The sequence below is a fragment of the Ahaetulla prasina genome, chromosome 1, assembly GCF_028640845.1.
Source record: "Ahaetulla prasina isolate Xishuangbanna chromosome 1, ASM2864084v1, whole genome shotgun sequence".
NCBI classification, from domain to species: domain Eukaryota; kingdom Metazoa; phylum Chordata; class Lepidosauria; order Squamata; family Colubridae; genus Ahaetulla; species Ahaetulla prasina.
Window position 1 is genome coordinate 306,403,905 of NC_080539.1, and position 27,972 is coordinate 306,431,876.

At 37.6% G+C, this 27,972-nt stretch overlaps 2 protein-coding genes across 4 annotated transcripts in view; both read right to left on the bottom strand.

Moving 5' to 3' along the window:
- Positions 1-9,220, bottom strand: part of BAHD1 (bromo adjacent homology domain containing 1) — a 135,824-nt gene extending 126,604 nt beyond the window's left edge. The window contains exons 1-2 of the mRNA XM_058162099.1: positions 8,553-9,220; positions 3,729-3,769 (exon numbers count right to left, since the gene is read on the bottom strand). Of these exons, the coding sequence (XP_058018082.1) occupies positions 3,729-3,756 (28 nt within the window). The 5' untranslated portion in view covers positions 3,757-3,769; positions 8,553-9,220. The remainder of the gene's footprint in view (positions 1-3,728; positions 3,770-8,552) is intronic.
- A 9,467-nt stretch (positions 9,221-18,687) lies between these two features.
- IVD (isovaleryl-CoA dehydrogenase) overlaps positions 18,688-27,972 on the bottom strand; it is a 30,789-nt gene continuing 21,504 nt past the window's right edge. The window contains exons 8-12 of one of the 3 annotated variants that reach the window (XM_058162102.1): positions 26,115-26,208; positions 24,080-24,161; positions 23,156-23,260; positions 21,628-21,700; positions 18,688-21,004 (exon numbers count right to left, since the gene is read on the bottom strand). In XM_058162102.1, coding sequence (XP_058018085.1) covers positions 20,871-21,004; positions 21,628-21,700; positions 23,156-23,260; positions 24,080-24,161; positions 26,115-26,208 — 488 coding nt within the window. In that variant the 3' untranslated portion in view covers positions 18,688-20,870. Of the gene's footprint in view, positions 21,005-21,627; positions 21,728-23,155; positions 23,261-24,079; positions 24,162-26,114; positions 26,209-27,972 lie in introns of those variants that run through there. The other 2 variants (XM_058162103.1, XM_058162104.1) reach the window with 2 other exon arrangements.

The window sequence follows — 27,972 nt, forward strand, 5'->3', positions numbered from 1 at the left end:
TATTAACAGGTTTCTCTTACTAATTAGAAATAAAGGCATTCAAAGTACTATTCTTTTCTGTTAAGCAAGATTGCAAACCTCCACTTAGCAAGTCACTGGTGATAAGTGGTTTTCATGAATATATTATAGATACTGAGGATGAGTTTACTTATGTAAAGCAGAAAAAGAAAAGAGTAGGGAAAAATTCACAATGTTTTAGGGCAGTCAAATTATAGAATTTTAAAAGTAGAAACTGGTCTGTGCAAAGAGAATATGTTTATATTGCCTTTTGGAAAATAATAACTTTTTGATCTTACCAAAATTGTACTAAATGTGATTTGCATTCCAAATCATGGGTAGAATTCTATAGACAAAATTTCCAGTGATTGAAAGATAAGATAGGATTGTTGCATATCTATTTTTATAACAGGAAACCAAGAAGACTCTTCACCCAGAGTCCTTACAATAAATACTGTTAATATTTTTAAGGCAACTCTGAGAACATTCCAAGTATAGGAATTTGTTTTAAAAAAACAGAACGGAAAATGGGAAGGGAAGTTGGGGAAACCAGCTCTTGAGACTACTCCATGGATAAACTTCCCTGCAGTGTAATCTTCCGGGACGGACTTTACACATGAGAAAGTAGGGTAACTATTCTTTCACCTCCTTCCCTTTGTGGCTATGGGAGCTAGACTATGCAGATACTTGCTAAAATTTGGTTCCTCCATGGTATAGAAGCTACAGGGGATATTCTTTACACACGTGCCACAGTCTTCTAGAAGACTGGTGGTCTCATGTGTAAGACCCCTACATTTACCTAAGTGTCTACAGCTGATGCTGGCAGCTGAAGCAGGGGTGAAATGCTCCCAGTTCGGACTGGATCGCCCTATCTGGTAGCGATGGTAGCGGGTGGTTCGGAGAACCAGTAGCAAAAATCCCTGCCCCCCTGCCGAAGAGGTTGTAGAAAAGAGGTTGTAGAAAAAATGCTTTTAAAAGGCTCTGACGATCCCAGCTGAGCCGTGTGATCATCAGAGGTGTTTTTTTTTTACTTTTAAAAGCATTTTTTTGGCTGAAGAAAAAATGCTTTTAAAAGTTAAAAAAACAACCCTGTAATGATCGTGTGGCTCAGCTGGGCATCGGAGTAGGGTGGAGGGATTTTTGCTACCGGTTCTCTGAACCATCCGCCACCATTGCTACCAGATCGAGTGATCCAGTCCGAACCGGGAGCATTTCACCCCTGCATCACCCCCATCCTGAGCACAGTATTAGAGTGACTAATATTGTTTTAGTACTGTAACCCAGCTTGAACTTTAACTTGAAAAAGTCCAGATAATTTGCTTCATCCAGGGACCTCTGGAACTGAGGGCTTACTATCTTTTCAACAATCTCCTAAAAAGGAAAGGAAGGTTGGAGTCTGGATGAAAATTATCCAACACTGTCAAGCCCAAGGATGGCCTCTTAAGAAGGGGGCATATACCACTCCATCTTTCAAGGTAGGGGCATTATTTTTCTCCAATAATAAAGCATGGAACCAAAACACAGGTGGCAGAGCACAGTAGTGAGGATCACTGGAGATTTTCAAGAAAAGATTGGACAACCATTTCTCCTGTTATGGACAGGGGATTAGACAAGAAGACCTCCTTCATAAGATCTGCTCATCTGGATCTAATTTCAAGTGTGCCCAAAAAGGCAAAGAATATTTCCACAGTAGCCTTACAAGAGCTCCTCAGGCACCTCCCAGAAGACATGAGTTTTCCTTGCTGTTCTTATCACTACAAGTTATATAATAAAGGATCTTACCTCAGGCCACTCAACCTAGCCTTTTCCATTCCAGTTTTCTACTAACTTTTTTTTCACATAGCATAGTGCACTTTTTCTCTTAATGCCATTCATTCTACTCGAGGCTCCTTATTTTGCCATTTTTACCCATTACTCTACATTTTCCCATTAGAGTAACCCATTAAATTACTCTACATTTTCTGCCTCTTTTAATGTTAACTAATCTATCACTACTATTGATGTCACAAGTGCATTAATCTACTAGTAGAAAGAAACTACACAAATTAGATCTATATGAGAGCTATGCAGGGGGGGTGGGGGTGGGGTTGCGGTCCAGGAATAACATAAGAGCAAATCTGCTTGAGCTCGCCTGGGCAAAGACCGTATTTAATAATTACCTTCAGTTTTGGGCACCTAGTACCTGAAAAAATTAAGTTACACAAGTCACATTATGGCTTAGCATAACATGTGAATCCAATCTGCAACTGCTGATTAAGTATTTATCTTGCCTGTAAAATTATAAAATTCCATGTGTATGGGGATGGAAGTTATCCGCCATAGTCAGCCAGATGTTTAGATTGAATTTTTTATTTTTGTCCACCTATCAAGAACCTGGGATAGGCAGATGTTGCCGACTCTGAATGGCTTACAAAATCCAAAAGCAATAAAACAATTAAAAACATACAGTCCAGGCTAAAACAACCATAGCAATAACAAATCACACTAGGACCTTCACAAACACATTAATTCCTAGTTAAATTATACTAAGATGCAACACTTTAAGCAGTGAATTGCAATGCCTCTAAAACAAAATATCCAGTTCAGCACTCCTGGATTTGCAGGATACATAATCCTAGCAAATGAAACAAATTATGTATTTTATTAAGATAATAAGCATGGAAAATTAAGAAGTAGACACTAGTGATTTAAATTATGGCCTGGTAATTGGATCCAAGCATACATGCCTCATATATAAGTATTTATTGATGTGGAATCATTTTGATATAAAATTTGACACGACAGGTGAGAGGGTTCACTCCTTCCCCTCCCTCCCTCCCTTTGTGTTAACTTCTGGTGAGTACCTAAGACTACTCCCTGCAGTTATCTTGGTAAGATTTTTTTGAAGTGGTTTGCCATTGTCTCTTCCTAAGGCTGAGAGAGAGTGACTGGTACAAGGTTACTCAGCTGGCTTTGTGCCTAAGGCAGGACTAGAACTCACGGTCATTCCATTTCTAGCCTGATGTCTCAACCACTACCCCAAACTGATTCTCGTTCGTAAAACTATAATTCAGTAAAGGACAAAAATATGGTATCATATTAGTATACCCTGTGTATGGAGAAAATACCTGAATGATATTTGGAACATACTGTTTTACTACATACTACGGTCAGAGTTAGAGTCTTACCACCTAAATACTATCCTATCACTAATGGGAAATGACATCATTTCTTGGTACTGGGATCCTGAATGGCCTGTCCAAAAAAAAAAAAAAGGCATAGAAATTCTTTATTTTCTATCTTATATTGAAAGGAGTATCACGATTGGCAAAAAGATTGGCAAAAAGATTTGCAAAAGCAAAGGAAGAAATATAAAGAATCTTAAAGTTATATTTGCTGTGTGGAAAGAAATGACCTGGCTAGAAAAAAGCATGGTCACATTCCTGTTAAGGACTGGCAGGACATTATGAAGGCCCAAGCAAAAGATAGGATTCCCATTACAAGATGAACCATATTCAATGCTGGTAGAGGGATAACAATCTTTATCCCAGCTAAAGACTGCATACATGGCTGAAGCCGGGTGAATTTTTATGGCACACCATAAAACAGTTTACTAGCTTTATCTTCTTCCCAACATTCACTGCCTGAGATGGCCACTTCATACTAAAAATATCACACGCTGCGTTGATATCATTTCCAAGGGAGAGGTTTTTTTTATTGACAATAGCAAATTCAATGAGGAAAAGTCTTACCTGCAGCATGAATTGTCGGGATCAACATTTAAGAACTTTAGCTGAAGAAAAGAGGTAAAAGAATAAGTGAAGATCTACTTTGGTGTTACTGATCATTCATAAATATTGAAGCATTTTTACAGCAGAAGCTTTGCCTATAGCAATGTTCAAATTGCTAGTCATTTAAAGACTGAGAAAAACTAAGGAAAATGTTTTCAGAACTGATTGCAGACCCTATTATTATTTTCTCACTTGTGATTTATTTATCATAGTTATATAAAAATTGCCAGAATCTAAAAATTCAGGCAGTTTACAATGATAGAAACATAAAACAGTATAGAGAAAATCCAATAAAAAATCAAATCAACATTAGCATAGTGATCCGATTGTCCCAATCAACATGTAGTAAGCTCACCTTTGAAAGCCCTTCAGATTCTCTTGTAACTTCTATTCAGAATGAAGCCAATAAAGCTGCTGAACCCTGATTGTACAATGTGATATCAAGCTGTTCCATTAATGATATATTGGCAGAAAGGTGAATACCATTATTATCCCAAAGTCTTAGTTAAAGAACAAGCAAGGATCAGTGTCATAAAGCCCAATAACCCAAACACTGGAGTAGCTTGCCCTCCTACTGTTGTGGGTGCTCCATCACTGGAATTTATCAAAAACAGACCGGACAACCATTTGACTGGGATGGTGTCAGGCTGCTGCCTTGAGCAGCGAATTGAACTAGAAGACATCCGGAAGTAACTTACAGCTCTATGGTTCTAGTTCTATTGTCTCCTAAATGGGTGGTTTAATCTCATTCTTATTTCCCATTGTTCTTACTCTATTGTGGCTCCCTTTCACCTCAGTTCTTTTTACCACCTTTTCCCCTTCCTCCATTACTGCCATAGAAGTCCATATCAGCTGTTTTCGAAAAGTCATGCAGGTTACCCACAAAGCAAAATTGGTGTGATGAGACACTTATTAAAAGTGCATATTAAAAGAGCTTCTCAACAAACTCACAACAATATTCTGAGATAACTATAGCTGAAGCTTGAGTGTATAACTGCAAATGGGAATGGCGCTTTATTTAAAATGTGGGCCTTTCATTGCTCTGCACCCAAGAACACAGAAAAAATAGCATAACAGTTTTTTGAAGGAAAAAGAGAACTAACTCATTAAAATATCTTGCATCAGAGAAAAGCAAAGCCAAAATGTCTTCATTAAAGATGAAGCAACAAAAATAGATGTAAGCCACTCGCAGGATACATATACTGCACTACAGGGAAAAAATAATTTAGTGAAATAAACACTCACACTCACAATACCTTACATTAGCTTCCCTGCCAGGACAACAAATTCTGGCAGGAAATAAAAGAGGGTATTTGTTTATTTATTAAATATACTACCACACAAACGTTTGGTGGTTTGCAATGATGAATTGCATTTCAATTTTCCAACCAAGCTATATATTAGCCACTTCCATTTTAGGCATCCCACTGGTTATGTCCCCATGGAATACAACATTGCAGCTTGATCGATGCTCTGGTCTGTTCTTGCAGCCCATGCATAAGTAGGTAATATCTTGGGCATGACTGTTTTCATTAGCATGACCACCACAACCCTGATAGGCACAATTTTAGAGCCAAAGCAGGCAATGATTGACAGCCAGTTTCCTAGGGAACTTTTCATCTCCTGTAAAGTTCTAGGCTAGATAAGCTTAATTACCCCAGGAAAGGCATGGTAGTGAAGAATACCATTTCTGTTGTGTAAGTGGTTTTTTAGTTTGCCTAACAGAGCACATTTTGAGTAGAGAAAGGATGAAGGAGAATCATGTTAGGGTCAGATTTCATGCTGGCTCAAATCATGCACATGAGCAAAGCGAGAAACCTTTACAATACATATTTGATCAAAAGTCTAATATTGTTTTGCTTTCCCAAATGGGTTATTTTCAGGAAAAATTTAAAAAAGAAAGAGATGTGGCCTGGCATAGCAATCTGGGAGCTTGGACACTGAAACCATGTACTTCCAGTTATGGAGCCAAAACATGTTTCTGCTTCAATAAACAGTGTTGATGCAACTTTTTGTCTTTATACTTGCAGCATATCCTGCTGGAAAGAATATATTTCTTGGGAACTGTATTTTGAGAACAGTATAATACCCTGTTTTGAATTGAGTTAGATGTGATATTGTGTATATGCACTCGGGAGAGATAATGTAATTAGGCCTTAAAGGTAGCAATGGGCAAATGGAGAAGCCCTGATTAAAATGTTGCAAAATCTGTTGGAATCTGAGAGAGAAAGGAGTTTTGATCTGAGAGAACAATTCAGAAATGGGAGTGGTGTTGCCAGTGTGAGGAAGTGTACTTCAGAGAGTTGTTTTAAGAAATTCTAGGCAAATAAATACGGCCTTAAGAGCCTTCCCCTAGTTGCAACAAAGTGAGGCACAAGTATGACCTGACAATATCCTTTTCTGGCTGTCTCTCCATGGTGCTGTCTTCATCTGTTCCTCAGCTGCACTATCTCAGTTATGGGCTGTAGTGGTATTAAAGTAGTATTCTCCCTTTATTCTGACGCACACCATGCAAAGATATCAGTTAATGGATATCAATTTTGCAACAAGCAAGAAAACACTAATGATAAAAATGGATAAATAATGGATAAACATAGTTGTTATACAAAATCCCTGAAACTGATTGTCATGCAATTATTACACTTCTGAGACTTGTGAAATACAAAATAAATATTGTTTGAATCATCTGTTTATTGCCATGCCTCATATTCTCCAAAGAGAGGCTCTAAATCACTTCTATATTAAAGATTTTTAAAAAACCCTTTTAAATATTTTTTTCTAAGAATTAAAATTCTTATTCTGATCTTAATCTGAATGCCAGAAGCTTGAGGTTCTCCACAGATGTCCCAAATCTCTAAGTGGTTGACAGGAATAAGGAAGAGAGTTGTTTTCATACTCATAATTAAGAAAACTGAGAATGGTATTACAGAAATTAATAAGATTGTAGAAGATGTCTGCCCAGTTGTTATTTGAGGATTAAAAAGTGACAATCACAGAGCATAGGGAATGATAAATGGTGATTATGGACCCATCTCTACCGCTGAGTTAAAATGCTATCCCGCTTTTGAGCTGACAGAAAATTCTTGTGCCATGTTATCAACCCCACATGTCCACTGTTCAACTGGCTTATTTTAATTGTAGATTTAGCCTTCTTTCAAAAATTCTGATGCCCAGAAGCTTCCAGAAATGCAGAGTTTAAGGTGCTAATCATGTGTCCAAAGCCCAGCAATTGTCCCAGCCTTCCTGAGCAGCTGCTTGGCAGGCAGAATGGAAAATCCTGTGCAATTTGAAAGGGTGAGCATTCCTCTACTTCAGTACTTCTTTATTACATTTTTTGGCCACCCCTTTGCTGTGGGGCTACTCCTTCCTAGGGCTAGGAGAAAATGAGTAGCCTAAGGTCACCTTGCTGGCTTTGTGTCTAAGGCAGGTTAGAACTCAGTCTCTCAGTTTCCATTCTGGTAGCATATCTGCTACACCAAACTGGCCCTATTTTTAGATTGAAATTTCACCCAAACATTTCTTAAAATAAACGGATAAAACCATTTCTGAAGCCGTATCAAGAGTCTATCCCAGGGATAAAATGCTCCAGGTTTGGACCGGATCACTTGATCCGGTAGCGATGGTGGCGGGTGGTTCGGAGAACTGGTAGCAAAAATCCCTGCGCCCCCTTCCGCCCCTGCATGCCCAGCTGAGCCGTGCGATCATCAGAGGGTGTTTTTTACTTTTAAAAGCATTTTTTCTTCTGCAGAAAATTACTTTTAAAAGTTAAAAAAAAAGCCTCTGATGATCACGCGGCTCAGCTGGAATTGTCAGAACCCTTTCAAAGTATTTTTTCTACAAAGCGTTTTCAGCCGAAGAGGCTGTAAAAAAATGCTTTGAAAGGGTTCTGGCGATCAGGCAACTCATCTGGGATTGTCAGAACCCTTTCAAAGCATTTTTTACAAGCTCTTCCGCCGAAGAGGTTGTAGAAAAAATGCTTTTAAAAGTAAAAAAAAAAAAGTTGGCCACGCCCATCCAGTCACATTAACCCCCCACCACAAGCCACGCCCACAGAACTGGCAGTAAAAAAATTTACATTTCACCCCTGGTCTGTCCTCACTAGGGTTTTGTGGTCTATCTCATGCTTTACTGTAGGGATCAATATTATTCTTTCATGGAGCAATGATGTCTTAACTCCTGACTTTCGTTGCCCCTTATTGGCCTAAACCAGGGGTGGGCAATTAATTTTTATCAGGGGCCGCATGAGAAGCCTGAATTGTGTCAGAGGGCCACCAACTTTCTTTCATTGTAAAATACTTAAATTAAATATTTTGAATAGCTGGTACTGATAATCAGAAGAATAAAGCACTCTGTAAATATGTATATTAGGTTATGTGAAACTGTGGTCTATTGGTTAAATAAGAAAAACAATTATTGAACCAGTGCAATTTATTTTTCAAAATAAAAGTTAAAAAAAAAGTTTAATTTATGGTGTTTATGATTGGCCTCACGCGGGCCGGACAGGGACGTACAAAGGGCCAGATGTGGCCCGCGGGCCTTAATTTGCCCAGGTCTGGCCTAAACGGTGGTGGTGTGACTATTTCCAGAACTCACTTAGACCCACATTCCTCCTTAATTTCATAGCATTGTGTGTAAGCGCTGTGAGTTTAATGGGAGCAGCATGCTATAAATTGCAAATGAAGAAAGCCTACGTATGTTATTGATGATAAAGTGTTGTGACTGTTACTTTCAAAACAAGGGGAGGGGAAAAAAAACCCAGTACTTTTTTTCTTTTAAAAGCCTTACCTTTCAGTGTCCTTTTATGAATCAATAAACATTTGAAACCCCTTCTGGATTAATGGGGGCGAACTCAAGAGTCGATTAGAAAGTGTTTTAAATCGATTGATCCAGCCAGTCTGTTGAACGCTGTGATCAAATGCATCGCCGCTGACTGTGAGTGCCCTGGACGTCCCACAACACCCGTGGTCAGATTCTTGTGCAATGACAAACAGGGGCTAGCTGGATTCTTGCACAAACCGTCGAGGGCCTTTGCAATTCGCAGGCGAGGCAAGTGACCCCTAAACACCACCTCCGTTCGTTTATTAGGGGCGGGGTGTTGCCGCACGTCCTCGAATCCTCCCGCCTCAACAAGGCTGAGCCGTCCGTCCGTCCGTATGACTCTTTGAAGTCCGCTGTGGGCTGTTCCCAGGCTTCGCAATACCCTTTGCTTATTGGCCTCTGGTCGAAACGGACGTCTGGCTGTTTGTTCTGCCGTCGCCGGGATGCAAAAGCATCCAGCTTTCGTGGGGGGGACGGGGGGGGGACAGTTTTTCCCTCTCAAGGCCGAATGAGCCAGCCGTTTCCCTCCGCCCGCCCGCCATCTCCAGGAAGCGACATTTACTTCAGCGGTACCCTCCAGGCTTCTGCTGCCGCCACGCAGATTATAAACCCGGGGCGCTGGGAAAGAGCGGCAGGCAGAGGAGGGATTAGAGCGCGAGCGCTGGGAAGGCGCGCGAGCTACGGCCGCTCCTCAAAGGCGCCCAGCGGTGGCTGCCCAGCAGGAGGGGCGGATTGGCCTGCAGGGAAGAGCCTCCCTACGCGGCTTGGCTGGATGCCGGCGCGCGTTCAGGCAGCTCGAGGCCGCCTCTTCATGCGCTCGCTGTGGGCTGAGAAGTGGAGCCCTGATCATTAACTCCCTTCCCTCCTCCGCTGTTATTCATCACTGGGGTTTTTTTTGTTTTGTTTTTACTTTTGTTCTCCAAGGGGAAAAGTCCTGGAGGAAGGAATGATGTGAATGCCGTATTCGGCTTCTGGAGAAAAAAAGCAGGCTATAAATCTAAAAAAAAAAAAAGGGGGGGGGGAAACTGGGTAAAAATGTGGGCCATTCCAGTAGGGTAAATAACACATTTCCTTCAAGTCTCTGCCCTTAAAGTATACAAGCAGCCCTTTTAGCATTTAAAGCTATTATTTAGAAAGTAGCAATGGTGCACAATAAGCTACAAGATATCAAAAAGGATCTGTCAAATTAGAATAGAATAGAATAGAATAGAATAGAATAGAATAGAATAGAATAGAATAGAATAGAATAGAATAGAATAGAATAGCATTTTTTATTGGCCAAGTGTGATTGGACACACAAGGAATTTGTCTTGGTGCATATGCTCTCAATGTACATAAAAGAAAAGATACCTTCATCAAGGTACAACATTTACAACACAAATGATGGTCAATATATCAATATAAATCATAAGGATTGCCAGCAACAAAGTTACAGTCATGCAGTCATAAGTGGAAAGAGATTGGTGATGGGAACTATGAGAAGATTAATAGTAGTGCAGATTTAGTAAATAGTTTGACAGTGTTGAGGGAATTATTTGTTTAGCAGAGTGATGGCCTTCGGGAAAAAACTGTTCTTGTGTCTACTTGTTCTGTTGTGCAGTGCTCTACCGTTTTGAGGGTAGGAGTTGAAACAGTTTATGTCCTGGATGTGAGGGATCTGTAAATATTTTCACAGCCCTCTTCTTGATTCGTGCAGTATACAGGTCCTCAATGGAAGGCAGGTTGGTAGCAATTATTTTTTCTGCAGTTCTAATTATCCTCTGAAGTCTGTGTCTTTCTTGTTGGGTTGCAGAACCGAACCAGACAGTTATAGAGGTGCAAATGACAGACTCAATAATTCCTCTGTAGAACTGAATCAGCAGCTCCTTGGGCAGTTTGAGCTTACTGAGTTGGCGCAGAAAGAACATTCTTTGTTGTCCTTTTTTAATGATGTTTTTGATGTTAGCTGTCCATTTTAGATCTTGCGATATGATAGAACCTAGAAATTTAAAGGTTTCTACTGTTGATACTGTGTTGTCTAGTATTGTGAGAGGTGGAAGTATGGAAGGGTTTCTCCTAAAGTCTACCACCATTTCTACGGTTTTGAGTGTGTTCAGTTCCAGATTGTTTTGGTTGCACCACAAGGCTAGTCGTTCGACCTCTCATCTATATGCGGATTTGTCACTGTCTCGATTGAGACCAATCACTGTTGTGTCATCTGCGAACTTCAGTAGCTTAACAGATGGATTGTTGGAGATGCAGTCATTGGTATACAGAGAGAAGAGAAGTGGGGAGAGCACACAGCCTTGGGGGGCCCCTGTGCTAATTGTACAGTTATTTGATGTAATCTTGCTTAGCTTCACCTGCTGCTTCCTGTTTGTTAGGAAGCTTGTGATCCACTTACAAGTCCGTTCCGGTACCTATAGCTGGTTTAGCTTAGTTAGAAGAGTGTCTGGAATGATGGTATTGAATGCTGAACTAAAGTCTACAAAAAGGACCCTTGCATAGGTCTTTGGAAACTCAAGATGTTGTAGGATGTAGTGCAGAGCCATATTAAGCCAAATTAGGGGGTAATGAAGAAGAGATCATTGAATATCTCCATGCAACTGACTTAGTTCAAACTTTCCTAGCCATGTGCTTTCCAGATATATAGAAATACTGCCAGGATTTCCAGTCAGCATATAGGACATAATGCAGGAAAAGCCTGATTTAAAGAGGGAAAATAGATAAAAAGATCCTCATTGTCATCAAATCTTTCTCTTGCAGTGTCCTTCCAGTGGGGTAGCAAGATTCAAGGCACTGCAATCAAGATGCTTTTGCATCTGAAGAATTATTGAAGAGGAGCTGGCTACTAAGGAGAGAATTATTTCTGGCCTAGCTGGTCAGGCAACTTTTAATTTGTGAAAGCCAAACCCTCATCTAGGTCTTCCTAAACTCATTCTTTGTTTATGCTAGCAACAAGCCAGGGTGTAACCCTGCTATAATCAAAATGTCAACTGAGCTATGCAGAGGTTTTAAGACTAATGTCTTATTTATTTATATGTCCAGGGAAAACAGTTCTACTAACAATTATGTATATTCATACTTACAATATGGTCTTCATTAGACATCAATGTCTCAAACTTTGTTCAAAGTAGTGTTTGGTAATTTGTCTATTAGGGTAGGAACAGAATGTAACTTTAATTACTGATTAAGAAACCTCTAAGCCTAGAGATGAAATACATTTCAAACATTTCCTTTAATTTGTAGCTGTAAGACAGTCATGTAAATAAAGTTGTCTACTGTCAAAAGAAATTATTGGCATACTTTATGGGAGTGGGGAATTCTGCAGTTTGCAAAAATATGCCAGTAGATTAATCTGGAAAGCAGAAGGACTGTGATATATTTTAATGGTTAGAATGAATGAATGAATGAATGAATGAATGAATGAATGAATGAATGAATGAATGAATGAATGATGAAGAATTGGGAGAGTGAGCTCACAGTGGAGTATCATTGAAGAAATATTACTTGGCTGATTGAAGCTCTGCTAAGTATTAAGAGATGAGGCTATAGTTATTAAATGGCAAAAATGTGAAAAAACCCATACTTTAAAGTGAAAAAATATTGAAACAAGGGATAATACTGTATATGGAAGAAAGTTTTATGGACAATAGAGTTTTCAAGAAAAAGCATGTTGATCTAAAATACATCACACACACAGGTACAATTTAATTCATTGAGAAAACCCTACTGGTTCAGATGATTATTTTGAAGCTCAGCTCCAGGGGGGCACACTCAGTTGTAGTGCTTAGCTTGCAAGTTTTCTAGTACTGTAAAACAGTTAGGGGCAAATTATTTAATTGATTTTGTTGGATATTGATTCCTTGTAACTTAAGTTGCTATATTCTTCAGTAATAATTCATACTGAATATGGAGGTGTTCATTAAGCTTCTACTGTATAGAAAAGCTTATCCTGACTAAAGTAACAATTTTGAGATATGATAGTGAATCTGCACTGATTGGAATATTTTTAAAGATACCTCTGCAGACCTGGATGAACTCACAGATACTGTAACATCATATGTCAGCTTCTGTGAAGACCTATGTGTACCTACAAGGAACTTGCGAATACACAGTAATAACAAACCTTGGTTTACACCTAAACTTAAGCAGCTACGACATTCCAAAGAGGAAGCCTACAGAAAAGGTGATAAAATGCTGTACAATCAGGCCAGAAATGCACTAACAAGGGAGATAAGAGCAGCAAAAAGAAGCTACTCTGAAAAGCTAAAGAATCAATTTTCAGCAAATGAACCAGCAAACATGTGGAAAACTCTTAAAAATATCACCGGCTATGGCAAACCTCCTTCCCAGGCTGAAGGTAATCAACAACTGGCAGATGACCTGAATGAGTTTTACTGCAGGTTTGAAAGGAAACTACAGCCACCTATCTCCACAACCCCCATCTCAGACACAGCAACAACAGCCAAGCCTCCTACAACTGACCCCATTTCATTGGGTTCACAACCCCTAGTGATCACAGAAAAGGAAGTGCAGGACCTATTTCACAGACAAAAGCCAGGAAAAGCTCCAGGCCCAGACAAGATAACTCCTTCTTGCTTAAAAGTCTGTGCTGACCAATTGGCCCCATCTTCACCCATATTTTCAATAAATCACTAGAGATGTGCTATGTTCCTTCTTGCTTCAAACGCTCTACCATCATCCCAGTGCCGAAGAAGCCCACCATCAAGGAACTGAATGACTACAGACCAGTTGCTCTAACATCTGTAGTCATGAAAACCTTTGAAAGGCTAGTGCTTTCCTACCTGAAAACCATCACGAATCCGCTTTTAGACCCCTTGCAATTTGCATACCGAGCAAATAGATCAACAGATGATGCTGTTAATATGGCTCTGCACTACATCCTACAACATCTTGAGTCTCCAAAGACCTATGCAAGGGTCCTCTTTGTAGACTTTAGTTCAGCATTCAATACCATCATTCCAGACATTCTTCTAACTAAGCTAAACCAGCTACAGGTACCGGAACAGACTTGTAAGTGGATCACAAGCTTCCTAACAAACAGGAAGCAGCAGGTGAAGCTAAGCAAGATCACATCAAATACCTGTACAATTAGCACAGGGCCCCCCCAAGGCTGTGTGCTCTCCCCACTTCTCTTCTCTCTGTATACCAATGACTGCATCTCCAATGATCCATTTGTTAAGCTACTGAAGTTCGCAGATGACACAACAGTGATTGGTCTCATTCGAGACAATGACGAATCCGCATATAGACGAGAGGTCGAACGACTAGCCTTGTGGTGCAACCAAAACAATCTGGAACTGAACACACTCAAAACCGTAGAAATGGTGGTAGACTTTAGGAAAAACCCTTCCATACTTCCACCTCTCACAATACTTGACAACACAGTATCAACAGTAGAAACCTTCAAATTTCTGGGTTCTATCATATCGCAAGATCTCAAATGGACAGCTAACATCAAAACATCATTAAAAAAGGACAACAAAGAATGTTCTTTCTGCGCCAACTCAGTAAGCTCAAACTGCCCAAGGAGCTGCTGATCCAGTTCTACAGAGGAATTATTGAGTCTGTCATTTGCACCTCTATAACTGTCTGGTTCGGTTCTGCAACCCAACAAGAAAAACACAGACTTCAGAGGATAATTAGAACTGCAGAAAAAATAATTGCTACCAACTTGCCTTCCATTGAGGACCTGTATACTGCACGAATCAAGAAGAGAGCCGTGAAAATATTTGCAGATCCCTCGCATCCTGGACATAAACTGTTTCAACTCCTACCCTCAAAACGACGCTATAGAGCACTGCACACCAGAACAACTAGACACAAGAACAGTTTTTCCCGAAGGCCATCACTCTGCTAAACAAATAATTCCCTCAACACTGTCAGACTATTTACTGAATCTGCACTACTATTAATCGTTTCATAGTTCCCATCACCAATCTCTTTCCACTTATGACTGTATGACTATAACTTGTTGCTGGCAATCCTTATGATTTATATTGATATATTGATCATCAATTGTGTTGTAAATGTTGTACCTTGATGAACGTATCTTTTCTTTTATGTACACTGAGAGCATATGCACCAAGACAAATTCCTTGTGTGTCCAATCACACTTGGCCAATAAAATTCTATTCTATTCTATTCTATTCTATTCTATTCTATAAAATATTTTCAGATCCATTGAGCACATAAAATGAAGGATTGTAGAGCAAACTGTGCAGTTTATAGCACAAAACTAAATAAAGCATCCCAAACTTTTGAATTCATAGTTCATGTTAACAAAGCATTCCCAACACTAATGTGTAATAGTTACAAACTTACTTTCAACCCAACACAGCAAACAACTAATGTAGATTTTTACAAGATATGGCTTTTGGTTTAGTGTATTGCATATGACCTTGGTTCTCACTCAGTTTTTTGGATAGCCTAGGGTTTGTGGCATCAAACTGATAGCATATATGTTTGCCGTTATCATTGCTCCAATTTTTGATACACATTTTGGGAAGCTTATAGTTCATTGCTGAAGGTATGCAGGTATTTTTTTGGTACAAGACATACTTGAGAATTAGAAAAACTCAAATGTCTGTGAGATAATGGCTATTTAAAATTATCCCCTTGAAGCCCAATACAATGCTACTAAATGAATAACTCATTAATGATAATAAATAGCTTGCTAAAAGCTGAATTAAACAGCCCATCCTTCATAGGTGACAGCCTCTGCCACTTATGTAGCAATATAATGACTTTTAGTATGTGTTTGTAAATTAAATAATGGTTTGACAAACACAGTACTACCTCCTTTCATAACGTAAGGTTAATTTCAATTTATCTAGATCCCTTGTTAATGTGTCTCCTAATACTAGGGAATGCAATGCATTATTCTACTGTATATATTAATTCTCTTCCTAAAGAGTATTAATGGAAAGCAGTTGGCAATTTGTAAAAATTGAGTTTATGAGACTTATTTATTAAAAAAGAAATGCATTTTTTTAGCAATAATGTTTGAAATTGGTATTTTCATGAATGCATTTAACCTGATTGATTTTTCAAAATGTATAGCTTAATTCCAACTGACTTTGGGTAGGATACAAGAGTCCAAAGAAATACATTTTTAAAAATATGTGGACAATAATCATAATAAATGTTAAATAGGCATCAAAGACATTGTTAAATTAATAGGGGTCACATGCCTACTGGAACAGTGCTTGTTTTCATAAACCCTGAAGAGTAGTGGCCACATGTTTTTATTCTATTAATTGCCACTTTACCATTAGAAAAGAAAGGAGAACCAAGATGTAATAGTGGTTAAGATGCTGAACTAGGACTATTGTATGTTATTGTAGTCTACATTCAGCTATGGGCGATTCCAGGCCTAGTTATTCTCTTTCAGCCTGAACTCCTGACAGGATTGTTGCAGGGATAAAATGTGAGATCCCTATGTAAGCCACCTTGAGCTCCAGGAAGTAAGGTGGCATGTACTGTATAACAGATAAACTATTAGGTAATAAATTGTTTTCATTTATGTATTTATTATCTGCTTCAAGCATAGCAATCAATTGGACAGGGAGGCTGGCTGGCTGGATGATCTGTACTTAAGATTGTGTTATACAATTAAGGGGCGTGCATAAGAGCACCAGCATGCCTACCGTTCCTGTCCTAATGTTCCCTTTGGTTGTATTCATTTTGTGTGTTTATTTCATGCTTATACTTATATATATTGTTTAGTATTTGTCTGACAAAATAAAATAAATAAATAAATAAATACCAGAAAGATCTTGTGTCCCTTCTAGAGAGCGATGCTGTTCATTCTGCACTTGTGTATCATCAGTTCAGATTGTTGTGTACATGGAAGATTTTGTAAAACCTTATTCCTTTAAAAGATATATCAAGAATGCACAATTCTTAGGCTGCAAACAATTGGTGGTGGGATCTCTTCTTGACCTTCCAATGACCTCCAAACTGCCTTTACTGGAGAAAAGGGGGAAGAGAGAAGCCGAGAATAGCTGTTTTGCCACTGCAGCCACTGAGAACACAGCTGTTTTCTTTTTTCCTGCTGACAAAAAAGGGGAAGCTTTATTGCTGCTCTTTTCTTTCTACAGTAGTGTGGTCTGAAAAATGGAGAGTATGTAAAAGAGATCACAGGGATGGAGATGAGGGAGAAGAGGATGCATGGCTTATGTACTGGAAAGATTTGGGTCTCTGAACCAGAATCTGCTGCAGCTCTAGGTTTCAAATGCATCTGCCAGGTTGGACCCTGGCTTGCTATCAACTTTAGGCAGCAAGCGAGCTGCGTGTGTAGCAAATTAACATGTTTGCACTGGTATGTGTAAATTTCTCTAGAGAATTCATGGCAACAACCTCATTTTTATTGATATGCCAAAGGTATTAGAATATTTGCTTAGTTAATTTCACAAAAGGAGCAGCTGGTTTGCTTAAAGTTCCTGCTACAAATACTAGCCGCTCTCCTCATCTTTCCATAACTATTTTCCATATCAGGGGTCTCCAACCTTGGTCCCTATAAGACTTGTGGACTTCAACAGCTTTGTTTTTCAAGCTTTGCTGGCTGAGGGACTCTGGGAGTTGAAGTCCACAAGTCTTAAAGGGACCAAGGTTGGAGACCCCTGCAGTAATGGTATCATTCAGCCGGTCATCTCATCTTCACCAAACTTATCTCCCTGCCCTTCTTCTGCTGCACAACCTGCATGTGCAGACAGGATACATGGCTTCTGCTTTTTTCATTGGGAGAATCGGTCAGGCTTTTTCATTCAGCTGACAACTGGGCCTCAATATTAGCCTTTCATAGAACAGCAGGTGCAAGTGGAAAGATCCTAAGTCTGCTAGCAGTAATCCTCGCACCACCTCCCACTTCCACAATATGGTCTGCTCAGTGAAAGATGTTTTTGTTTGCTCTTCACAGTTGTTAATTCCTTTACACTGAAGTGACATGTCTTCCCAAACTTTCTGTACAGTGATTCCTCAGAAAAGGTACTGTGTGATTTTCTCAAGCTACAGTTATGGTAAGCACCCTTCTCTAAAGAACAAGCCTGCTCCTGCAAAAATTGGGTAAGGAGAACCACAACCTGTGCCTGCCAGTTGTCTTTTAAAAATGTGCACATACAACAGAGGAAATTCCATAAAAACAATTGCTTAATTAAACAAAGCACACTAGATTCCATTACATTATTGAAATCAGTTTTCATAATAGTGAAAACGTGTAGAATCTAAAATTCTAAATAATTCTTTAAATAGGTCTCCCGTGAGTAAAACAAAATGCTAGTCTAAATATGGTTCTTAGTTGTTGGGGTTTTTTTCTTTGTATAATTGAGGGAGAATGGATTGTCCATCCAACCTTGAAGTACCAAATATTTGGTATATCAGGAGTCATACGAGATTGTGATTTGGACAACTATAGTTGCTATCCTGAGCAAAACAAAGCACAGCTTGCCTTACATGGTTAGGATCAGCCTACTACTTTTGAAACTATAATTACATGCTTAGATGAGACAACTAAAAGCTCTTGTAGGACAAGGTATTAGATTAAATGATGGGCAGACAATATTCCACCCACTTTTTGATTTAGGACTTTTCTGTCTCACATTTCTACAGTAAAATCAAGACTAAGATTTATATGTAGGTGTGTATTTTTTAAGTTGATAACATTATACCAATATAAATTGGTTGTTTAGACAGTATCCTAAATACTAAGTTTGTGATTGGTTTGTGAAGTACATAATTCATTGATGAATTCTGGTAGCTCATGGGTCACTTTAATCTGCTAGATGCTACAGTATATTCTGGAAAACTGATTCAGAATCTTGTTTAAGGACTTTAACGCTATACTAAATTACAAGTAAGGAATTAATTCAAGTGATAGGCTACAAACTTTGCCTGCGAACTAGCAAATAACCCAACATCAACCTGCACCTGAAAATGCATTTATAGGCCAACGGACCTGCTGCATAATGTTGAATAACATCCAGTATAAAATAAAAAAAATATTAAACAGAGTACATGACGTTTTCAACTCCCTATGTTCCTTCCTATAATCTTGAATGCAGTTATTATGGAGTATTATGTGAAATATGACACAAATTAACCCAGTCTATTTATACATTTATTCTAAAACTGGTTGCTCTATAACAAATATCTTTCAGGATAATGTACAAGAAAATCAGAAGCCAAATCTCAAATCCACAGAATAAAAACAAAAGATCCAAACAATAAATTAAAAGGGGTTGAATTAAATGTATGAATATGCCATGTATCCCTTGCAAAACAATACAATAATAGAAACATTTATTAATTTGATTTGATATAAATTACAAATGATAGTTGAAATTCCACAGGAATTTAAGGTTTCAAAATCTGACCAATTATTCCAATAACTTTTAATGGTTGTAAGACAATAATGAAGTGAGAGTTATTATAGCTAAAAAGGTACATTTTTTGCCTCCACAGGATGAGGGAGGGTTCAAGCTTTTATATTTGATCATATGATGTAAATGAATGTAGAAAGTTTTACCCACTTTCTGCTAGAAGAAACAGACATGCTAACAGTTGATGCATAAACAGAGAAGCAACAACTTATTTTATAATTGTTTATTAATACTAGTGATCTTACAAAGCTACCCGGTACTAATTACCGGCAATTTCCCCATGTTTTACTACAGCAAATGCAGCTTAAAAGAATAGAAAGAACCCTTTGTATAAAAAAAGATCAATATACTCTTTATAGTGACCTATGAAAAAATCTCATAAGATTGATTAAATGCTTTTAAATAATTGTTTTTTTGCCATAACTCTAGATACCACGTGGCAAGTTTTGGAACCAAGTTCCAGTTTGATCTGAATTATTAATAATCCCGTGCTTGATTGGCTAGATTAATTACAGTACTTCAATAGAAGTGATAAAATTATATTCTAATAACACTTCATGATCTTTAAGAAAAAATATTGTAACTGATTTTTGAGCTCAACACATAGGAGAAAGTTATACTGTTGCATTTTAAAACTTCATTTCTACATTGAGTAATTGCTTCCATGCCGCATATTTAATACTTTAAAAAGATGAAGCCAAAGTTCACAGGCTACGGTAATTAATATGTGATATGGAAAAACCGTAAGTGGATTGTTATGGAATATATATGTGCTGCAATTTAACAGAGTACTGTATTGGAAGTTCTCATCTTTAAATGTAATTTTTCCTTTTAAAAATTAACTTTTTCAGGAATCCTATATGCAGTCTGTGAAATATATAATTTTTCCATTGAGATTTTCAAATGGATTTTAAAGTCAGGCACTGATTTCTGGAATGCAGAATTAATTTAATCTTGTGGATTGCACTGCAATCAAAAATAGGTTAGTTCAGAAGCAACAATCTTTTTTTACTTATAACTTAGTTAAGAAGAAAAAATTGGATACGGGTATTTTTAAAAAATGTATACCCTGTGCTGCTGGTTTAGGTCAAAGATGCTTCCTGAATTTGGAAAAAGAATTACCAGGTTTTTTTCCCCCTCTAGTCAGACTGGCTGTGTTGTCATGGAATTTTTGCACTACCTTCTTGAGTTTAATATAGATTTTTCTTGCAAAAGAAACATTTGGTCCTTTTCGTACTTGCAATATATCCTGTATTAATCAAGGAGAAATTTTCAAGAGAACCAACAATCTCTCAGTGAAGCAGCTGCCTAATATTTTAATTGCTCCTGGAGTGATAGATAGTGACGTTCTGACACAAATCAAACATGAAACGGCAGTCTATCAATAACTGCAAGCTTCATGTGGTGCTCATATACTTCAGTTAACACTGAGACAGAATACACAGAAATACATACCTCACGTATTAACAATGTTTTAATAATAGCCTCTTTAATATTCAAATAGACCTAAAATTTCACAAAACCCGGTAATCAAAGATCTCCATGCATTCTGATAGCATTTTGGAAATAGGATGCATTTCCATTCATAAAAGTGACATGTCAGGTGAAAAAATGTAGTTTAGTGATTCTCACACAGGGAACGTTTCAAACTGGATGAAATCTCAATCTTCTACAATAAGACTTGATAGCAGCTATTCACATCTTCTACTTGAACTGCCTATTTTGTTCCACTGTAACTGCAACAGTCACATGTTCTTAAATTTAGCAGCATAATAATTTTAAAAAGGATAAATGGGGTGGATATCCTACTATCCAGGTGCAGAACAACAGCTGTGCATGGTTGAAGATTTGGAAAGAAAAGGCATCCTGGTTTGAAGTTCAATTCTTCTTTACAACAGTCTTATTAAACAAATGCAGCATTAAATGACCGACCAATTATTATTCTGCGCACCTCACTTGTCCCTGCCCCAATTTCATACAATTTAGCATCACGCAAAAAACGTCCCATGGGATAATCGTTGATGTAGCCATTTCCCCCTGAAATGAAAGGAAAAAAGCTACATGTTAAATGAGGGACAGAAATCCTGATGGAGGGTTAAAAGAGAAGCAATCTGTTCTAGTGGTTAAGGCATCAGGCTAGAAAGTGGAAGACCATGAGTTCTAGTTCCGCCTTAGCCATGAAAGCCAAATGGTAACCTTGGGCCAGTCACTTTCTCTCAACCCAACTCGCCTCACCAGGTTGTTGTTGTGGGAAAAATAGGAGGAAGGTGTGTTGGATATGTTTGCCGCCTTGAATTATTTGTAAAAATAATAAAGGCAGGATACAAATATCTACTCAGATGTTACTTTAATAGCTCTTAGGTCCTTGGTTAGGACTTGAATTGTTAAGTTTTTATCAGTCTCAGACTGTGGGACTGGTAAATTGAAGATTAAATCTTAAATAATACTAATACTAATAATGCTACTACTACTAATAATAATAATGTATTCATATCCAAAGAAAGCTTTCATGCTAATTAATATTAAATCCATCTGAAAAGAAACTGAAATTATAAGATATAGTGGTAATCAGTAAATGAGATGGAAGTAGCTATATAATGATATGCAAACTTTTAATTAGTTGGTCTCCTAATGGAACAGTCAGATATCTCGGCTCTTACCCAAACACTGGATTCCATCCAAAGCAACTTGAGTAGCACATTCTGCAGAATAGAGGATCACTCCTGCACAGTCCTGAAGAAGAAGACAAGATCACTTGCACTGAAATAGAAGGATGCAAAGCAATCCCAGTTTGAAAAATAACCCAGCAGAATTGCATATTTATTTCCATGTCCCACTATACATTTAAATAAGGTATACATAATTATTACAGCAAAATTAATTGTTTTCTTATGAAAAAATCATCATAAGAGCTGAATTTCCAAAAAAATGGAATGGCAGATAAAAGACAGCTCCATGAAAAATGAAATCAACGACTAAGGCAAAAAATGAACAGCCAGTGAGTTGTCAGCTGTCCCAGGTAAACCAGACAGGAAACACAAAATGAATTAAATATACTTTATAGCAAGGCTAAATTAAGAGAATTTTGCAAGTTTCAAAGTACAGACTTCCCACCGCTGCTTTTAACAGCTTGACACATTAGGGCAGGTCCTTCCTAAGTTTCCTTTTCTGACTGTTAAGCCTCTGAGGGCTCCTGTCTATCTCTTCCAATTGTTTCCTAGGGAACATCTCTTTCCCCAGTTTCTCAAGGTCATTCACTACATTACATGAGAAGAATGGGTGCTCAAAGCTCTCTGGACAAAGACAGGATGGGAGATTGGCCACAAGTGCTCCAGGTAGTCATGAGGAGCAAGGCAACAAGCTGTGGCAGGTTTTGAGCAATGGAAGACAAGGGAATAGCCATGTTGTTCATGCCATGGTTAGTGCCTTTTTTAAAGGACACTGTAACTTATTACAGAGACTTCTTATGCTACACTACAAATAAATCTTTTGTAGATAGGCGAAAACATATTCTAGCAGTTAAAATGAAAAACAGGTATTTTATACTTTTTGTGTCTTACTTTCAAGTAGTATTAAATCTCTACATCTTAACATACTCCTGGCAAAACAAAATACAGAAGAAGCTGTGTGGAAATTAAAAATATTTTATAAGTAGGCTCAGAGTCTGGGAAACTCAGTATGTGATTTGGAAAGATGGGTAAAAGTGGTTTTTTTTTGTTTTTTTGTTTGTTTACATTTATATCCCGCCCTTCTCCGAAGACTCAGGGCGGCTTACAATGTGTAAGGCAATAGTCTCATTCTATTTGTATATTTACAAAGTCAACTTATTGCCCCCCCAACAATCTGGGTCCTCATTTTACCTACCTTATAAAGGATGGAAGGCTGAGTCAACCTTGGACCTGGTGGGACTAGAACCTGCAGTAATTGCAGGCAGCTGGTTTTAATAACAGGCTTCTTAAGCCTTGAGCCACCATGGCCCTTTTGAACAGATAATCCATTTAGTAATTACTGAATCAAACATTAAATTATTTTATCTGTTGTTTTTTTAAAACCTGATTTTCTGATAAGTTGCACAGTTATGAATTTTACTGCTTTGTTGTGCTTTTATTGTTTCTCAGTTTCATTGCTATGAATAGAAAGGCTAAAATAAAATAAAAACAGCACCACAATATTCTCCTGCAAACTCACCTTGGCATTGATGTGTCCTTGATCACACGCCTTTGCTACATTATATACATACTGCCGGCATGCCATCAATCGGGTGTACATGTCAGCCATTTTACCCTGCATCAACTATACACAGCAGCATAAAAAGGTGAAAAAAGCAAAATGTCTGAAATTATTTTCAAATGCTATGTCTAAAAACCTGTATTATATTGGCTTCCATTCCTGAACATCGCTATAGTCAGACTTACAATAGCAGTAAAGAAAGAAAGAATTAAAAATATGTTTCATTATTGGTATATAGAAGACAGAAGTAACATACATTTCCAGCGGCTGTCCACAAATCAAAGTGCAAAGTGAAATAGAAGCAAGAACTACTTGTGTTGGATTGGCAAGCCTTAGTAAAATGTCACTGGAAGAACAGTTATTACCAGAGGAAAATGGTGATAACAGTAATTGGATGAAATCCAACTTCCCTTGAATCACAGTAGCTACTGTACTGCCAAAGTACTTTGAAAATCCAAATCCTACTTGTTCTCCAAAAGGAAGCTACAAATTAAAATAGTTATTTGTTTGTTAAATTTACATGGTCCACAACTCCCAGATATCCTGGGCAGTGAGTGTATGGAAGTAATGTATTGAGCAAATCTAATCCAAAAGTTGCTCCCCAAAAATACTAAAATTCAATTTTAAGAATATCTTGGTATTCTACGAGTAAAATGCCATATTCTCTCACTCTGAATCACCCAGCAATTGAAGTAAGAGAAAAAGTACAATGGTTTTGCATTTTGTCTCTTAGAATGCAAATATCCATGTAACTAGGGTGGAAACAATTAAAAGCCAATTAATCCAAACTCTGTTTAATACGGTTCTTATTGATGATCAGATACTAGCCAACTATTGAATTCTTCCCTGAAAGTTAATTGGTGTCACTTTCATTATGCTTACCTGGAAGTGGCCAATTTTCTGCCCAAATGCTTCCCTGATATGCAGATACGGAACAGCATGATCTAGCACTGCCTGCATAATTCTGCAAGGGGAACAAATGCACTAAAATTGATTTTATGAATTTATAGCATATCTCTGAAACGTGGCCCAAAAAAATTCAATGAAAAACATAGTGAATCCAGAAAACCATGAAACTAAAAAGGCATTAAGAAAAACAAGATAGATAAGCAGTAGAAAGTGATTAAAAGAAATTGACCGAATATTAAGAAATGCCTTGAACCTACAATGCCTACTTAAGCATTTCAGTAAAATAGTATATTCTAGAAAAGGAAGAATTGTAAGTGACAGAGCTGTACAAAACTGTTGGTCCATTTTGAAAGTGTAGTGATTGTAACAGTATGGAGGCTACTAGGATAACCTTTACTTCATTAAAATTAAAAAAGAAAAGCAAGTAGCCCATGTTGGGAAAGTCTTCTGAATCAAACTATAAAACAAAAGACTAAAACATACAGTTATTTGACTAGATAGTATGACCCTTCTTTCCTATTAATTAGCTAATAATGTATTAAATTAGCAAACTTTCAATTTCCTCAGGATAAATTAGGGGAATTGAAAACAGAAATTAGGGGAATAGAAACGTGTGTGTTGGAAAGGATGAAGGGAATCTTAATAATGATATTTGTTTTCAAATAATTAACATTTTTAACATTGAATTTTAATATAAAATATTTAAAGTAATTAAAAAAGATTATGAAGTTGGAAACAAAGAAGATTTCTATATCTGCAAAGTAAGCATCATTAAAAACTAATTTTACTCATAAAACTATTATGCAAACTTGAAAAATGCAACACAAAGTATTTTTTGGAAAATGAGACAAAACAAATGCTGGGGGGCAAGGTGGAGGAGGGGGGAATTATAGCTTCCAGCTTCTCTATATAATGGCTCATTAGAAGACTTGGTCTCTTGTGGTTTTCATTCTGCTCATGGAATGCTGAACTGCAGTATTACTGTCTTATGATTCGCTGGTTAGGCAGCAAGAAATTATGGTAGGCTGCATTACTCTGCAGATAAGAATAAATTAGATTAACTTTATCTGATTCAAATTTGACCCAAATAGTTTGTTATGGTATTTTATGCAGGGTTCTTTGAAAGTATAAAGATATCTAGCACTGGAAACAGTGCTCTGTATTGTGCAGCTGTATTTTAAAAAGTTTAGACATCACTTCTCTTTTAATATCTTATATTAGGGAACCCACCTGCATACTGCCTGCTGTCGCTCTGGTATCCTCTTCCCTGAATACCCTTGTTTTGGTGTTCTGATTATGCTGCCAAAGTTCAGCAGAAAAGAGGCTATGTTTTGCAGAATGATTTTTCTTTCAAATCAAGCAGTAACATAACCACACAAGTCTCTTGACTCAAACTTTAAAAATAATACTTAGAAATGACAGTGTCGTTTTGGTGGAAACTCACTCTGGTGATGATCATTTCATTACTTCATACTGTTCTGTAACCCTCAAAATATTATAATTTTTTAAAAAAAATGTAAAATGCATTTGTTGTCAGTCTCCTTAAAAAGTAATGGACAGTATTTATGGGCAATTCATGAACTGAACTTCCCCTCAAATTATTACAGAAGCAGACATTCTATGCTGACAGATGGGCAACAACCAGTAATGGTACAATTATCTCTGCCACTGTTTTCATGTGTCTTAATAGCATGAAGAACAACTGCACTTGTAAGTCATTGCTTACATAAATCACCTCAAAGCGATAAAAATCATGAAGGCCCCTTTGCTCCTGGAGATAATTGTGAGGAGAGAGGGAGCAACTGTGGGTTAGTATTAACAGATTGCTTGAAAATAATTTTAAAGATAAGGAAACTTAATGTAAGAAAAGCAAGTAAAAAGACTAATTGAAATGCAGGAATAATTTCTCATGTGAATAATACTTTACATAATGAATTATTACCACCAACTGAGAGAACTGATGAAGTATCACAATGTTCTCAGAATAATAAAATAAACTCATATTTACCCCAGTGGTCCACCACACAGAATGAGTCTCTCTAGATCCAAGCCACTCATCAACACATAGACTCCTTTGCTTAATTGTCCCAATATATTATTAGCTTTAAGAGACAAAGGGAAGTTGGTTACTTATATAACTTCAGCACTGGTTCAGATAAAAAAATGCACCACGGATAGGTTATGTGTAAGGCTATATATACACAGCAGTATATGATATAGAGAGAATTACATTTTTAACCAATACTATTGTTTAGCAACAAAGAAAAAGTACTGTTACAAACCCACTTTCTTACATATCTTGACAAAAAATAATTAAACATGCACAACTTAAGGTTTGATCTCATTGCCATGATGATAAAATCAAATTATAAACAAATTAGCATTAATAGAAACCTGTTGTGTCTAATATGACATCAGTCAGTTCCAATATTAAAAACTACAGTACTAACAACCTGATTTTAAAAACATACCAAAGAAAGCAGCAATAGTGAAGGAAATGTACCTTTACTCATTGTTTATGCTGATATACAACTGTGGAATCAAACATAAGGCTCAGCAATTGATGTTATTCTGCAATATATATAGCTGTGCTGTTTGCCTAACTTAAATGCCCTCCCCCCATAAGTAAAAAAAATAGCTGCAAACTGTAGATAATGTAATTACATGGAGTGGGTGCATTCTTTGTGAAATGTAGAAAAAGAGAAGTATTTTAATTCCCTGAGTGAATCTCAGAGAATAACTTTGAATAAATATATCTACAGCAGAATACAAGATGAGCCTTTTGAATCTGATTTTGGCCTTTGCTATATGGCCTAAATATATAATTCTGTGGATGCTTATGGGGATCAAAGGACCCTGTGTTACACCCACTAGAACAGTGATGGCTTTTCCGGGCGGAGTGCCCAAAGCACACATGTGAGCACATAATTGAGTGCGTGCACACCTGAACCCCCAAAATGAAATGTGTGCATGGCCCTCCCGCATGTGTCCTGCTCCCTACGCATGTACTCGCCCCCATGCGCCCCACCCCATGCACATGTGTGGTAGAGACTTGAAGATCAGCTGGCTGGAGGGGTGCGCACATGTTCAGCATAGCTGAACTGGGGCGATGGCTTGCGTGCCATCATAGAGGGCGCTGTGCACCACCTCTGGCACGTGTGCCATAGGTTCGCCATCACGGCGCTAGAGTATATGTGAACAAAGCCATGTGTGACAGAGTTGTAATTCTAAAATGCATTTTGATCCAAGTGAAAGAACTCTAAAAGCTCAGAAAATTACTGGAACAGGTCAATGCTGGACAACAATTGAAGTGACCCTGGAGTTCAGGGAAGCTTAACAAGAATATTGGCATTTAGTAGTACTGATGTTGTCTTCCACTGAGCTGAGAAAATGGAATATATTTTTTACAAAAAAGAAATGATAAGATCTCAATACTGCCTAAAAAGATGGAAGCCAGGAATCCATTTTACTGCCAATAAAATTTGAAAAATAAGAAGGTGCATTTTCAAGAGTAATAAAGATGGCCTCTCCTACAGTTCCTTATTAATAACATGGATAGCAAATATGGGAAATAATAGATTCCTAATACAGGAAATTACAACCTTGACCCCTATGCTGAATACTCATCAAGATAAAATGGGTGATATTAACATGAGCTGTTTCTATTGAATGTTTTTAACATAAAGACAACAGTGGCACCTTAATTATTAATACTTTAAAAACTTACTCAAACATACCTTTCTCTAAAACTTACTCTACCTCATTTCATCATGTAGATGAAGGCAAGACCCACTTACAAAGAGATTTTATGCATATATGGATAAATTAGAGGTCAAGGAAATGGAATAGGAATAGGCAGGAGTGCT